This window comes from Erythranthe guttata, chromosome 6 (genome assembly GCF_056151865.1).
Source record: "Erythranthe guttata isolate IM_541 chromosome 6, IM_541, whole genome shotgun sequence".
In the NCBI taxonomy this organism is placed as follows: Eukaryota; Viridiplantae; Streptophyta; class Magnoliopsida; order Lamiales; family Phrymaceae; genus Erythranthe; species Erythranthe guttata.
In genome coordinates this window covers 16,077,738-16,093,957 of record NC_142538.1, presented here as the reverse complement: position 1 = coordinate 16,093,957, position 16,220 = coordinate 16,077,738, and the positions used below count along the sequence as shown (strand labels likewise).

The 16,220-nt window shown below is 34.1% G+C and overlaps 1 protein-coding gene across 1 annotated transcript; it reads left to right on the top strand.

Moving 5' to 3' along the window:
* Window positions 1-13,650: 13,650 nt before the first annotated feature.
* On the top strand, window positions 13,651-15,129 carry LOC148770291 (phosphatidylinositol-3-phosphatase myotubularin-1-like). The gene is made up of 4 exons (XM_088818940.1): window positions 13,651-13,716; window positions 14,435-14,727; window positions 14,842-14,915; window positions 15,015-15,129. The coding sequence occupies exons 1-4, from the start codon at window positions 13,675-13,677 to the stop codon at window positions 15,080-15,082; spliced, it is 477 nt and encodes a 158-aa protein (XP_088675066.1). The 5' UTR covers window positions 13,651-13,674; the 3' UTR covers window positions 15,083-15,129.
* The last annotated feature ends 1,091 nt before the right edge of the window (window positions 15,130-16,220 follow it).

Here is a 16,220-nt window from a genome sequence, read left to right as displayed (position 1 = left end):
AGATATGGAAATTGAATTTTGTTTCTTACTGTACCAAGATACCAAATTGTTACCCATGTAGAAACAACCTCCTGTGATGCTTTTTCCGTCATCCACATCTCTTGTCCAGTCAGCATCACTATTCCCTGCAAGACAATTGTTAGTATCTTTTGAATACCATTTTCTAAATTTGGGAGTTCTACTAACATTTCTGATAATGCGCTTTACAACACTCAAATGACTCTCTTTAGGGCTTGCTTGGTACCTAGCACAAATACCTACGCTGAAACAAATATCATATCGACTAGCAGAAAGATAAAACAAATTTCCTATCAAGCTCTTGTATAGTGTGGAATCAACGTCTGTGCCGTCACAATCTCGTCCCAACTTCTCAATTGAAGTCATTGGTGTTGTTAAAGGCTTTGCCTTTTTCAACCCAAATTTACTTACCACGTTATTGGCATATTTGCTCTGTGAGATAAATATCTCATCATCTAGTTGCTTTACCTTTTCATTGCTCAGAACCAGTTCCCACATGTCATTTCGAGAAAACTGCTCAAGTTCCTCAAGCTTGGCTAACACCCAAAATTCATCAAGAATTGCTTCTTTGATGTTTTTTGGTTCAACAGTGGAAGCGAGATAGACATACCTGACCATTTCCTGGTAGTCAACCTTGGGCTTATTGCAAGTTTTCATACCTTCTTTACCAGGGGTAACATCTTCAGTTGTGACATAAGATGTCGGTACTGATACTTCTGTGATTTTGTCTTCTGGTATTTCTCTTCCAATACTCTCAGTTTGTTTCCCCATTAGAAATTCGCCACATAAATCTGGTGTATTGGAGTTTAGTTGGGGAACACCTTTCACACAACCTGCATTAATATTTCGTGTTAGATCCTGAAAATTCAAATTCCCAGTCGATGACAACACATATCTGTGATATCAGAGGTGGTGAGGGGACACTGTTCAACTTGGTCAGTTTGATCAATTTTATAACAATTATCAGAGGATCTATAACCAGATAGAACACACCTGTGGTTTCGATCAAACACTTCACACTTACGCTTGGTGAACAACACTGAGTCGTATAGATCACATAGCTGACTTACGCTGAGTAGGTTTGATTTCAAACCCTCTACATACAGAACGTTGTCAAGGTTAGGTAATCCTCCAACATCCAAGTTACCTTCTCCTTTCACAAAGGCCTTGTTTCCATCACCAAGAGTAACTTGTCCACTAGACACATTATGCAGGTTCTTCAAGTAATTAGGTACACCTGTCATATGCTTGGAGCAACCACTATCAAAATACCAAGAGTTCGTAGTACATGCTTTTAAAGAAAGAATAGCAGGAAAGCAGTTTGCATTATAATTATTCATCCATTTATTATCAGAGTATCTTCTTTGGGAATTGTGATCCCATGCAGCGGAATTGGATGATTGATATGCTAAACTCTTATTTATCAATTTCCATCTTTTAAAGCATTTTGGCCTAACATGTCCTACTTTGTGACAGAAATGACAAGTTGGCACAAACTTTTTTGTATAAGACTGTGAGGCAACATGTTGTGAAGTAGGTTTGACAGTATTATTCACAAAATTAATTTTTCGATTTGGATTAGGTTTACCATCGAACTTACTCCCAATATAGCCAAGACCAAGTTTATCAGGATTTGAGTGATGAGCATTTAAAATTTCATCTAACCTTTTTGAAGGAAGAATCGTAGTGCGATTTAACTTACTGACTGACGCCTCTAACGTTGTTGCGACAGGGGAGTTGTCACACTTCAGGTTGAGGCAGGGTTCAGCATTTTTCATTGAAGGAGGATTTTTCTTGATCTGCCTTGTCTTATTGCAATCGTTGTTTCGCAAATGTCTCAACAATTCTTTTAGATTGTCAATATCTTTCAAAGCAAAATCATGTTTTACCTCCAGTGCCTCATTTTCCAATTCAAGCTCATCGATTTTGGCCTTCAGGTTGACTTTAACTGCTTCATTCTCCTCTTCCAGTTCCTTTACTTTCTCCTTCAAACGCTTGTTTTCATCACTAACCTCATGACATTGCTTTAGAAGATCATTCAGTTGTTGTTGAATCATCTCAATGGAGCATTCTTCATCATCCTCTGAATCTTCTTCTCCTGTGGGCAAAAAAATTGTGTTTAAATTTCTATGATTCTCGGGATTACGAGTAGCATACCTGAGGTGTGGTGGTTCAGTGCATGTGACAACATCTTTTGTCACGTCAGTAACCCTGCATGTACCACAGAAGTCAATACTAGTTTCAGCATCACTTGCTTCACTTTCATCATCAGATTCAAAGTTATCGTCACTCCAGGTTGTAGCAAGTGATTTTCCTTGCTTCTTCTGAGTGTTTGCACATTCAGATTGAATATGACCATATCCACGACATTCTCTACATCGAATCCCCTTCCTAACTTCTCGCTTGTTTGTAGGACTTCTGGGATGTCCATTCATTTTCACGAGTTCTCCGAAGTTTTTGGCTATTAGAGACATGGATTTTGTTAGCTTGACTTCGAGTGCTGTCATGGGAGCTGAGGGCACGGATGGTGTCACAACAGACACAGTTTGTAAAGCGATTTTTCTCTCTTTATCCATTCTACTGATGTTCAGCTTGTTTTCAAAGGTCTGTAGATTTCCGATCAGATCTTCAAGCCGCAATGAGTCCACATCACTTGCTTCCTCTATAGCAGTCACCTTATATGCGAACCGGTCTAGCATAGATCTTAGCACTTTACGAACAAGTTTTACTTCAGGGTAAGTTTCACCAAGGCCATGGGCTTCATTTGCGATGTCACATAATTTTGAGTTGAAATCGCTCACGGTTTCAGTTTCCTCCATTCGAAGATCCTCAAAACGAGTAGCAAGCATCTGAAGTTTTGATAATCGAACAGAGGCTGTCCCCTCATAAGCTGTTTGTAATTTTTCCCATGCTTCTTTGGCACACTCACATGCTGAGATGATTTTGAATTGATTGATATCAACTCCATTGAATATGGCATTCAATGCTTTGGAATTCATATTTGCGGCAAACTGTTCAGTTTTGCTCCAGTCCTTTTCATGTTTCTCAGTTTGAATTCCTTTTTCATCTGTGGCAACAGGTCGTTTCCAGCCAGTCAGAACTGTGCGCCATGCATCTTCATCCATTGACTTGATGAACATCTTCATCTTGGTCTTCCAATAAGAATAATTGGTTCCAGTAAGCAGTGGTGGGCGAGTCGTGGAACCACCTTCCATATGAGCATTCATAGTTCCTGTGGAAGACAAAAGGCAAATAAATCAAATTCCCAAAATCACACACTATGTATATCTAGTGAGAGGCTCTGATACCAATTGTTGATTTATATGCCTATAAAAATCAATTAACCTAAGTTGTAACAGTTAAGTTGTGGAAACAGTATTCAGTTACAACTATAATTCTTGTGTTAACACAGTTATAAATCTACTAAAAGCAGAATAAATGAACACAAGAAATTAATGTGGTTCAGACACAAATGTGCCCTACATCCACGTGGACCTGCAAACACGATATCACTAGTTCAGATTTACAGTGTACATTAATAGGACTTATTAAAAACACTAAAGACTCCCTCTTTATGTAATATGCCGTTCTTGTACACAACTCGAACTCCGTGTCTCTTCCAACAGCAGCTCCACTCCGCGTGCCTTGAACTCCCTTCAGGCCTGAACTCCCTTCAGAAAACGCGGCTGATCTCCCTTGAGATCTATACAGCAAATCTGTATATGTTGGCACAGTGCAACGATGGCACAGTCCTGCTCCGCAGAACGCCTTTGGCAAAACTTCGATGCTATGAAGAGGTTTTTCTCTCAAATAATGCCCGCGGTTCTTGTATGTCTTGGAGGCTTATATAGCCACGAAAATAAGCCCTAAGACCTAACTTGAACCCCAAGAAATCTATTTAACTAGGTAATAGAATCCTAGTTGATTTCTACTTCTATTCTAGATAAGTACAAAAGATACCTAACTAGAATACAATACATGGAAATAAATCTAAGTCCTAATAGAAGTATTATAAGAATAGGACTCTAATAAATTCCAAAATAAATATGGAAAACAAATCTTTGCCAATCTTTTAATTCCAAAACTTGGCGGATTTCCTCGATCTTCAATAACCGGAAATATGGCGCCAACAATGGGGATTAGGTGGGACGGGTACCCGTGAGGATTTTATGGGGCGGGTTCAAAAATTCTAGAGTGGGGCGGAACTATGTAAAAATTCGCAAAAATATAAGGGGGAAATTGGCTAAGACACCCCTTATTCTGGACTTATATAGGTAGAGATCCTAATTGCTAGATGAATATAGGTATAGGTCCTTTATCACAAAAAAATAATATAAATAAAACAAAACAATTAGTATATGGACATAAACACCCTCAATTAATAAGAAAACAAATCTTATACACTCGCTCTCTGTCCAATCTTACGTATCTTTCTTCCTATATAATCTCTCATATTTCTCTCACTCTCCATCTCGTGTCTCTGGCTTTTTTCTTCTGATTTTTTTTTTCTTTTCGATCAACACTTTTCGATTTTTTTTTCCGATCAACTTCTTTCTTTCTCTACACCCTTTCTCGATTACATCTGTTCGATTTTTTTTCCCTTTGGAATTCAAATTCTTTTGGATTATGTTGTAGGGAAGAAAAAAAAAATTGAAGCTTTACATTATTAGATGATTTTTCGGTGAAAGAGTTAAAAGCGGACAACAAACATAAATCGCTCCTTGCTTGCACAAAGTGAGTTTTTTTTTTCTCGTTTTGTATTTATCTGTAGTGAGTTTATAATGTTTGTTTTTATTTCTAATTGATTTTGGTTCAATAAATAGCAAAAAAACAAAATAATGAAATAGCAAAATCAAATTGTTGTTGCAAACTGCAAATTTCAATCGATAACAGTAGATTTTGTTGCAAACGTCAAATTGCAATTTTTGCATTGATAGAATATTTTTTATAATTTTATTGTTGTTTTTTGCATTTTTATGATATGTGTGATATTTTTGTTTTGTATTTTTATTTTTATTATTTGCATTTAGATATTGCATATCATATTTTCACTTTATTGTTTGTAATTAGATGATGCTGATTTTTTTACTTGTTCGATTTGTTGTTTGTATTTGGCGAATTCATAGGTAGTTTGTTGTTTTAAATTCAATAATGCAAGTTTTAATTATTAGTTTGCTATTTGCATTTTACAGAGACATAAGCGGACACGGCGGCTGCGGCAGTGGCGCGGCGTTCGTAGCGGTGGTGCGTTTTTTACAACCTCAGTTGTTACCGAACAACAAACAATTTCTAAACAGTAAACGACACGACGGCAAATTGGGAAACAACAAATCGAACGAAGGAAAAGGGAATGGAAGCAAACTGCAAACGACCTTGTAAATTGCAAACGCTCATACACCCAAACCTATGGAAGGCTTCAAAATTTGTGGAGATTTTGGTTTTGAAAAAACAGGGAAGAAATCGATATCAAGAGATTTGCAATCCTAATTTCGGATTAGCTGTATAATACGGAGAAAAATAGGGGATTTGATTTTGATGATTTATTTTACCATATATTAATAGGGGTGTTTTTGACAAATTACAAATAATAAAATTTGCTGGAAACTAGAGTTTATTAGATGGATTTTAACACATACAATCTCTTATAGGAGGACCTATAGCAAATTGTCCCAAATATAAGTTAGTAAAATGTTGGCCTTTTCATATTACAATAATAGTATTAATTTAAAATTCAATAGTAAATGTGATTCCTCAATATTTATAATTTTAATATAGTCAAATTATATTTTGTTCTATTTGAAAAATCTATATAGTCATCCCTATAAAACTAATCGCTCGATGGTTTATTACTAATTTTATTAAATGATAACAATGGATTGTAACTTTTCAAGCTTTATTATTAGGACCTTGAATCACTTTTCTTGTAAATCTCACATGTTACAAATCATTGATATTTAATCAATAAAATTTAATAGTAGAAATCGAATAAGAAACTAAGCTTGATTAGTTACTAATCAATATTAATATGTTTGATTTAACTTATTGCTACTTATGTAGCACGGACATGGAAATGGTGATATGGACAAACAGGAAAACTGACACAGGGAACGTAATGTTAGACATGGCCACGGGCCAGGTTCGGCCCGGACCCGTTCCGGCGACCGCGCCGCCCCACCCCACCCCGTTGACCATGGACCCGGACCCGAAAATGTATGGATCGGTTTCGGGTCACGATATTTTGAACCCGAGACCCGGCGGGTGGACCCGAGGACCCGGACCCGAGGACCAGACCCGAGTACCCGTCGGGTCCACCCGAATAATTTTTTTTTTTTTTTTTCAAATTTTGAAAATGCAACGGCTATAAACCGGACCCGAACTGGACCCGGTCCGAGAATTCAAAAAATATATATATTTTTTTAAATTACAACGGCTAAAAACTCGGGTCCACCCGGAACCGACCCCTGACCTGACCCGGACCCGACCCGAAAATTCAAATTCTAGTGAATATAGTTTTGGACCCGGACCTGACCCGGATCCGGCCCGGACTCGGAAGGACCCGATCCGGATCCGGACCCGCCTCCACGCGGGTCGGTTTCAGGTCCCGAAAAAATAGGACCCGGACCCGACCCGGCCCGTGGTCATGTCTACGTTATGTCCCAAAACTGGAGATACGGGAGCTTGGGGAAGCTTGTTTAATATTAAATGTGTAGGTGTATATGTATAAATATGCTATATAATCATATATGTATTTATATATAAATTATTTTTATATATTTTTGTACAAACATAAAATAAATTGTACTATCAACTATTAATTTAAAATTGATCATTCAATCATTTAAATAATTAGGGAAACAACAAAAATATTTAAAAATTTATTATTCAAACATATTTGCAACTTCCTATAAATTGCAAAATGGCCCATAAAGTGTCCGTCAAATGACCTAGAGTGTCGGACACAAAACGTGTTAGAAGCGCGGAAACATTAAGCAGTTGAAGTTTACATGTTACATAGATTGCTAAAAAGTCTCTTTCCATAATCTCTTATTCACGGTATCACCTTATATATTTTGGTTTTCGTAAATATTGATTTTGTTTATATTGAATAGAATATCAAATATGGTATAAGTGTACAAATTCATCTTTTCATTACAAAATTCAAAACAAAAATTTATTTTCACTTACCCATCAGATATTTTTAGTGAAAGAGAAGGATTATGTTAAAAAATGTACTTAAATATTTTTTCTGAAATTTATAATTTAATATACCTCAATCGCATTTATATTTATCAAAAATAAATAAAAAAAATTTATCACATTTCATAATTTATTTTTACTTATAAATTATTTTTACTTCAATTAATAAAAAAAATATGTCCAATAATTTAGAGGACTAAAATAGTAAATTTACACTATTCAAATATAACAAAATTTAAGTTACCAAAAAAGCTTATAATACGTTCAACATTCAATATTCAAACAATATTCTTAGCATACGTTCATTTTCTTACGTGACATTATGTCTCTTCAACAACCACGTCACGGTTGGACCTTTTGATTATTGTAGGTTCGTTTTCTGGGAACATGCCAATATGGAAAAAATAAATCATAGTTCATAAGAAATAATTTGTATCACCGAAACATCACAACAAGTTTTATTAACCGATCGATTTTACTTATGTATCTCCTTCTATTTTTATAGGGATAATTACACTTTCCGTCCCTTATGTTTCACTCGATTCTACTTTTGATACTCTTTGTTTCAAAGCGAACAACATACGTCTTAAAAATTCAATTTTAAACACATTTGGTCCACTCCGTCAAATGAGCGTTAGATGCTAACGGAATAGTCTAAAATTGAAATTTAATATTGTTTTGAGGCTAAAAAATAATAAAAATTTAAAGTACTAATTATATTTAGGGTAAATAGCATTAAACCACCTGAACTTTGCCCGTTTTTGCGGATTACCACCTCAACAAAAAAAAAAAGAGTTGCACGGACACGCCCAAACTCGTTATTTCGAGTCACTTAACCACCTTCGTCTAATTTTCAGACGAATATTGGAATATTCTGGCATACGTGCAAGGCACATGGCCATGTCCATGGGGTTTTCATCTTTTCATCCGAATATATCATTTGTGAATGAAATTCAAAGTTGTAAGGACTCAATTGAACTGAATTTAAAACTTGCCCAAGGCGTCTAATTCCGGCTCCTCGTTCAATTCTTTCAACTTCATTGGATCTTTTTCCGCGCTCGAGAATCCCCTCCCTTCTTCCACTCTGTCCCGAAGAGAAACTAGCAGAGGTCATAGGCAGCAATAAGTCAATTTGTGCCCTGAAATTCCATTTCAATCGGAAAATTTTACTTACATATTGGTTCAACCTCTACACAAATATTCCAAGAAACCACAAGCATACATGAATCAAAACAACACACGTACATAAAAGAACTATCAAATTTATGAATATAACAACAATCCTAAAAATATGTCCGCCAAAATACAGATGAAATCATGAACAACAATTCTTTTTGACAATCTTTTTCGCAAGCTTGGAGCAAATGAAAATGGCGGAAGATCTCTTTCAAGAAACAAAGAGCAAGCAAAATTTGAGAGATCGAGCTCTTCTCTTCATTCAATTGCCATATATTTTGTGCTATGTCACCCTCTGATTCAATTGCTTAAACTAATAGAATCTTTTTAACATCAAGAAAAAAGCAGCCCAAGTCATCGGGATTCTTCTCAAATAAGCAACATTTCAAGAGAAAAGGAGGAAGAAATGAAAGAATTAGGGAAGAAGGAGAAAGAAGTCAACACAGGGAAATTTCAACGATTAATAAGAGGGTTTGAGGATTTTGATTTGAAAAGACAATTTCAAATAGCCGTGGGCAATGCACATGTTGTGAATTCCAAACGGCCTGAAAATTGGCAATGTGGCACAAAATAACGAGTTTGGGTGTGATCGTATAACTTTTTTTGGTTAAGGTGGTAAACCGGAAAAAGGGCAAAATTTAGGTTGTTTAATGCTATTTACACTTATAATTAAATTATTTTATACCATTATGTATGAATTAAAAAAAATTACACTTGAATAGTATTTAATTTTCACAAACAAAAGTGCAGAAAATATATATTAAAAATATATTAAAAATATGAATACATTAGAATAAAAAAGTTGAATAATATTTTAATCTTAACAAACAAATGCAAAAAATATAGATTAGATATAAATACATTAGGAAGAAAAAAGAAATTAAATAATATATCAATTTTAACAAAAAAAATGCAAAAAAAAAAAATTTTAAAGGAAAAAAATTGCCCAGCCGTCATCTTCGTTTTGACTCTTGTGGGGTTTAGTGTAGGTCCGGTGAGAAGTGGAGGAGTCTGGTGGCGGAATTCGCCGGAGAATTCGACGACGGCGGTGGTTTGGAAGGGAGATGTAGGAGGAGAGAAGCCAGTGGAAATGACTAATTTATATTAAAAATTTATAATTAGTACTTTAAATTTTTAATTATTTTTTAGCCCCAAAACAATATTAAATTTCGATTTTAGTCTCAAAATAGTGTTTTTCGTTAGCATCTAACGCTCATGTGACGGAGAGGACTAAATCTTCTTTAAAATTGAACTTTTGAGGTGTATTTGTTCACTTTGCAACAACGAGGACCAAAATTGAAATCAGGTGAAACACGAGGGACGAAAAATGCAGTTCTCCCATTTTCACAGCTATAAATACTTACTCATATCATTCCTATTTCTTCATCAATTTTCTTCTTCTCTATTAACTATTTCTACTATATCTCAATATTTGTTATCTAGTTTTCAATACCGCCATTATTTTAACATGTGTTCTTCTTCTTCCAAGCTTAGATCCAATATTTTCCACAATCATTTCGCTAAATAGATGCTTCTATTCGATATTAAATTAACATCGGTAAGATTATTTGTTACTTGTTAATATTTATAATTAATTTTGTATAGAGGATTTACAAGTTGCAACAAGGGGTATTTTTGACGGTTCTTTGAAATAACATGTCGAGGGCAAGCATCCAGACGAGTACAAGGAGAAAGAGAATCGAACTGCAATTCTGAATATATAGACACCAACACTGAAAGGGACAATAGGTAAGTTTCTAAAGACTACGTGGCTTTGATTCCTTTTGTGAAAAAATGATACCTAGACAATTTAATTTTTAAGCTTTACAGTTTCACTTTGATTTTTTAAAATTTAAAATTGAATTGCAAGTCTAATCAGTAAAATGAAAAATGAAAAACTGGTTAATCAGGAGATTCGAACCGACGAGTAGTTAGAACTGTCTGTTTGGACTCGTACCTTAACCACTTTACATAAGGGCGGTTAAGATTCATGAATTTTTCAACCCGAAACTAGATGATCCGACTCAGAACAAGACCTGGACCAGTCTGTGATCATATCTACATGGAGATGATTTCATATATAGGAAAAACATAAAGGGTACACATGGCCATGCACAGTTCATGAACCATTGATTCATGGTTCGTAACTGTCGGTTTCGTAACTAGTATATAACTAATCATAATCGGCACAAAGTATTGGTAGTTCAAGAACGATTAATTAACCAACTGTTTATGATTTTCTTTATTAAGAATAACAAATGACAATTTCAACAGTAGGTTTGACGGTTTGAACCGCCAATTATGTTGTTTTTCTTTTAAATATGTAGTTTGTGCACCTAAAGCGCGCAACTTTAGGATAATTTCCGGTTAAATCCGGGTCGTACAACATAGTGAAACATCCCTATAAACTTGAAGATAATAAAAAAATCATAGCAAAAATTAACTATATGAAATAAGAAGTAACTGGAAATGGAACACTTACAACAATTGTTACGCTAGTCCACAACTTGTGCACTTCATTGATCATACGCTTCACCCTATGGGGTTGGTATTGCTTCTCTAGTAGAGTTGCAACTGGCACATTGAAAGTTATTCCAATATGTATTTTTTTTGTTAAATTTCATATTTTAAGCTAGTAGCGAATTCATTCGTTGTTCAAATATGTTTTGCGATTCATATCTATTACGGCCTATTTTTTATTACTAAGGAGTGACCACTGAAATGTTTAGTAACAATAATTTGTTGCTATTTTTCTTTATAATCACTCATACATTTTCAATTTATAAATTTCTCTATACTAGGTTGATTATGTTTCTCAGTTGTTATGTATGTATCCATTTGCATTTGAGTTCTCCCTGTAAGTACCATTATGTTAAGGGTCAAAATAAAATAAATTCTTCAATAGACGAATATAAAATTGTTTGACCACTGGAACTCCATGTTGTCCTTATGGATTTACTAGACCCCATGTTTTCCTGCCGTTTTGGAATTTTTTTGTGCAACATGTATAGAGGCAAGGTGGATGGGCTTGGGGATGAGGCAATTTCAGTAGTATGCCGGCTTCAATCTCGACTCTCCAAGACAGCGGTTGGTCAGCACATGTACAGAGTCTTTTGGTTGGTTCAACTTGGATTGCTGCTCGTATTGCTCTTGAATCAGCTTCGATGCTTGTTCATCGTAGTGACTGACCTGTTCTATTTGAGGTTGAAAGCTAAAGACAGTGATTCTCATATCTTTCCCTGCAGATCACAAGAACCAACAAATATAGTGCAATCAATTACACAACAAATTATTTCAAGCAAACTCATGACAAAAAATTGAGGAGAATAACTACATTTGTTCACACAAATTTGTATGATCACATACATGTGGACTAGCTTCCGTGATTGCTGAGTATTTATTAAGAATGTGTTAATAATTTTGATATCGAAAATAGTGATTTTAAGACATGATTTTATTTATATATTTGTTATTATTGTTATTAGTAATATTATTTTGTTATTATGTATTATCACATCATAAAGTGTAGTCTATCAATACTCTGGTAAATCTTTCGATTATCAGGATTTTGATTTTATAGCTGTGATGATGTAATTGATTCGTAGGAATGCCAAAATGGTTTAGAGCAAGTTAGTTGCTTGACTTCATGACATTTGCAATCTTTTATTTTGTCTGCCGTCTACAATCAATCTTTTTCGCACATGAATTCTTAAATTTAGAAGTTGTTTCAAAATGTAATGAACCATGAAAATTTAACCATTTTTGGTTTTCCTATGATGTAATCAAAAGTAACTGAGTTAAATACAAGAATACACTTAAACTGTTGGATTTTGATAAATAATCATCTCATATTGGTGCACTAGCAACTAATTTGACATTTATGTCAAGTATTTGATTAAGTTCTATTGAATGAGTACTTTCGACTTCATCTGATGTTGAAAATGGGTCTTTCAAATCACATTTTACTATAAATTTAAAGTTAAATATGCTATTTTTCGAGAGGCGTGCTTTACACCAAGTATAGTCTGTCAATACTCGTAAAGGATTTTGATTTATCTAATTGAGATGTAATTGATTCATAGGAATGCGAAAATGATTTAGAAGAAGTACATGACGCACAATGATATGTGTGTTAATTCCTCAATATTTTTTTTCACATAAGTGTGGAGTTGTAATGTTCTGTTGCTATCGATTTTTGAATGGATCCTACATATTTACACTAAGACCACTTCCTAATGGATGGTCAAGGTCACCTTGATCCTATAGTTTACAATGAGTATCTAGCTGATTTTTATGCGGTTATTTACGATGGAACATCTAGAGACATTCTAGACGAATACAAGGAATTCCTACGCTATTCTAAAAGCACTTTACAATATGTTCCCGTGGAGTTCTAGTTATATATAAAAAATATATATATATATATATATATATATATATCATTCTTGGGAGTTGATATTTATTAAGTTAGTGGACCTTTCTTAGGATCCATGTAAATTAAGTGGGACATCATTCTAGGTACTAGCATTTGTCTCCAATGTGTTTGTTAGCTTGAATATAAGTCACATTAGTTCATTTGTTCTTGTCAACATAGCATTTACATTGCTCTTATAGTGCAACTATACATAACTTGAATATTATAGCTGATGAATTTAAACATATTTTTCAGTTCAAAATGGTCCTTCTATATCTTTTAATACCATAATGTGCTTGTCCGTTTCTATGAGTACGACAAAATCTAGACTTTTGTTATGAAAGAACGACGGTTCGCTGCATCATTTCTATGTAATTACACTGTTCATTTCTTGCCCGTAATTGCATTACCCTCTTTTCAAGTTATGCAGCCTAAGAATGTTACTTTGTTTTGTGGCTATGCAATTTTCGAATTCTGATTTTTTTTTTTTTTCGTGTATGCAGACTGTGAAGCTTCCATCAGCCCCCAGACAGGTCGATAAAAATCCATCTCAACGGTTGCTTCAGGTCATTGGTATGGATTCTCATCATTCTTGTCCAAAAATTTAACATATTCGTATTTAGAGTCAAGGGGTTAGCATTCATCTATTGAGATTTTTTTAAAGATTGTAACCTCTTTTATTTTCATTTATAAGATCATTTTGTCATATTCTTTTTATTTATAAAATTCTTTTTGCGCACATGAAATTTTTGTGACCAGTGACATCAATCACACCCCGTGTAGATAGTTATTTGTCTTATTACCGTGTTTGACATAATTCCCTGTGTAGTTTATTGACATAATTCTTGTTGTGATGCGCAGGCAAAGATATGAGAATTATTATCTTTGGATTTCGACCACGGACAAAACAGGTTAGTCGTCAAACTGTGCCCGTAATTAGGTTTCTGCTAAAATTTTCAGTTATTTATTCTTTATCAAATTTCTTGATCTAAGTTCGTATTTATCAGATATTAAAAATTCATGTTGAATTGTACGTTGGATATCTTAAAATCGAAATTTTTAATTAATTAGCACATAATCCATAACCTTTGTCGAGAATCCTGTGACTTGCAGTGCTTACTAACTAAAGCCCAGAAGATATGAAACATGAATACTGATTAGTATAGTAATTTGTATTGAATATATAACGTGTTAGAATATTTAATACGTGCAACATAATCGGGTTAAAATTTCTCAAGTGCTTGCAATGTAGCACTGTTCTTTGATGTAGTTCAATGGTGAATTTTATGACATCAAAAAATAAAATTAAAAAAACAATTATGCATTATTCCATTTCATAAAATACAATCTCTGCTAACTCTTTCGATCACAATGATTTTTTTCACAATAAATGTTTAATCTAACTTCCCCATAGATCCATTTCACCAGCTAAGTTGCAGGAGTTTAATATTTATAGATAAAATGTCGATCTTTTTTTCATTGCGTGAGTTAATAAATACAATTGTCTTTTTTCTTAGAATTCTTCAGCTATTTTACGATGAATTTTTTTTTGGCACACGAATTCTTAAATTTAGTTGTTGTTTCAAAATGAAACAATTTAATGAAATAATGTGGTGATTTTTTTTGCAGAGGCGTGGTGTATACGATGCACTAGTAAGGTGCAGTAGGCGAGCTAGACTTTGGGATCTCTATGCGTTTGTTCCCGGCCCATCAAAATTCAGCAGTAACACAAACCCTAAAGTACGGCTATTGAATGAGTATTTTCGACTTCTCGGATTAGGCTCGTATCAGGCTTCTTCTAGAATAGTCGAGGATGGCTCGTACACATTGGCTAATGACTGGTGGAGAATAAGCAGTATTAATTCTAATTACGCAATGTGCCCTACTTATCCTTTTGCGTTGCTTATTCCCAACACCATCAGGTAAAGATAATTTTTCTCACTTTTTTTTTTTGTATTTTTGTTTTAATCGGTTAAGTCACAGCTAGAAATATCTTTAATTATTTATCGCGTATGTCTTTTGGCAAATTTCGTCAGTGATGCGGAAATACAGCAGGCTTGTTCTTTTCGTGCACGGTGTAGGTTGCCTGCAATATCCTGGTGTCATCCAAGTATGTTCTATATTTTTTTTTATATTTGTTTGGCAACAAATAGTATTTTTTTTAATTATTATGATGCATGTTTAATTTGGTCTGATTGGTGATGTGTAGGGACGGGAGCTGTTCTTGCACGTTCTTCGCAACCGATGGTTGGCCTGATGATGAATATGAGCAGGTAAGTTTTCAGAATTTGAAATTATTGCAAACTGTCTTATAGAATCTTCGGCTATGATTGTAACTAAGATGTATTGAATTGGAATTAGAATTTTCAGAAAAATTCCAATATTTTTTGGAAGTGAAAAATTAATTCCAATATTTTCAGAAAAATTCCAATATTATTGTAACTATGGTTTACAATAAGTATCTAGATAATTTTTATGCGGTTATTTACGATGGACATCCTAAAGACATTCTAGACCGAAACAACCCTTTATACATCACATGAACTATCATATTCCTATCTTAATAACTATTGATACAACTATCATATCTCTTAAGTTCAAGAAACTCTTACTAAGAGTGAATTAGTGGTTTAAGTGGTAAGAGGTGCAAATGAAAATTCCTACAATTTGAATTGCAAGAAAAAATAAACTAACTCACTTAATTTAGAGGTTGCATTCCATAGGAAATAGAAAGGACAATACATTTATAAGTTGAACTCTATTGTTTATTAGATATGAAGAAACAGATGGAGGTTCATGATATATATTATGGATCATGATTATACACGGTCAAAAGTTGGAATTGCAAGTATATTCATAAAAGAAGTCTAAAATTATTGGAGTTTTTTTTTTTTTATTTTGAAAAACTAAATAGCATGTAAAATAAAGTGGATCCACTTTGAATCATAGCTTGATCCATAATCGATCTAACAATAATTCACAGTCGATCAAATATTAATACACTATGAATTTGTTATACTTTGGAATGATTTACCAGCCAGTTCACACACCAACTTCTCACATTCGCTTACACAATCACACTAAAAAGGCACACACCCACACTCACAACCCACTCACATACACACTCTTGACACACGCGTACACACACTTATACCAACATGCATTAACACACACTTAACACAACCACACACACACTCTAAAATCAATGTTAACAAATGCATACACCATGATATGTTGATTAATTCTATAGGCAAATAACATTCAATAGATGAAAAAAAAAGTAAGTTGAGAAAAGAAAGTTCGGCACACTAGAAGGTAGTAGCAGTGATCTCTTGTACTTGTTAACCTATATTAGAGGTCATATTATATGTCACAAAAAATAAATGTCATCGTCTTTATATATATAAATCAGTAA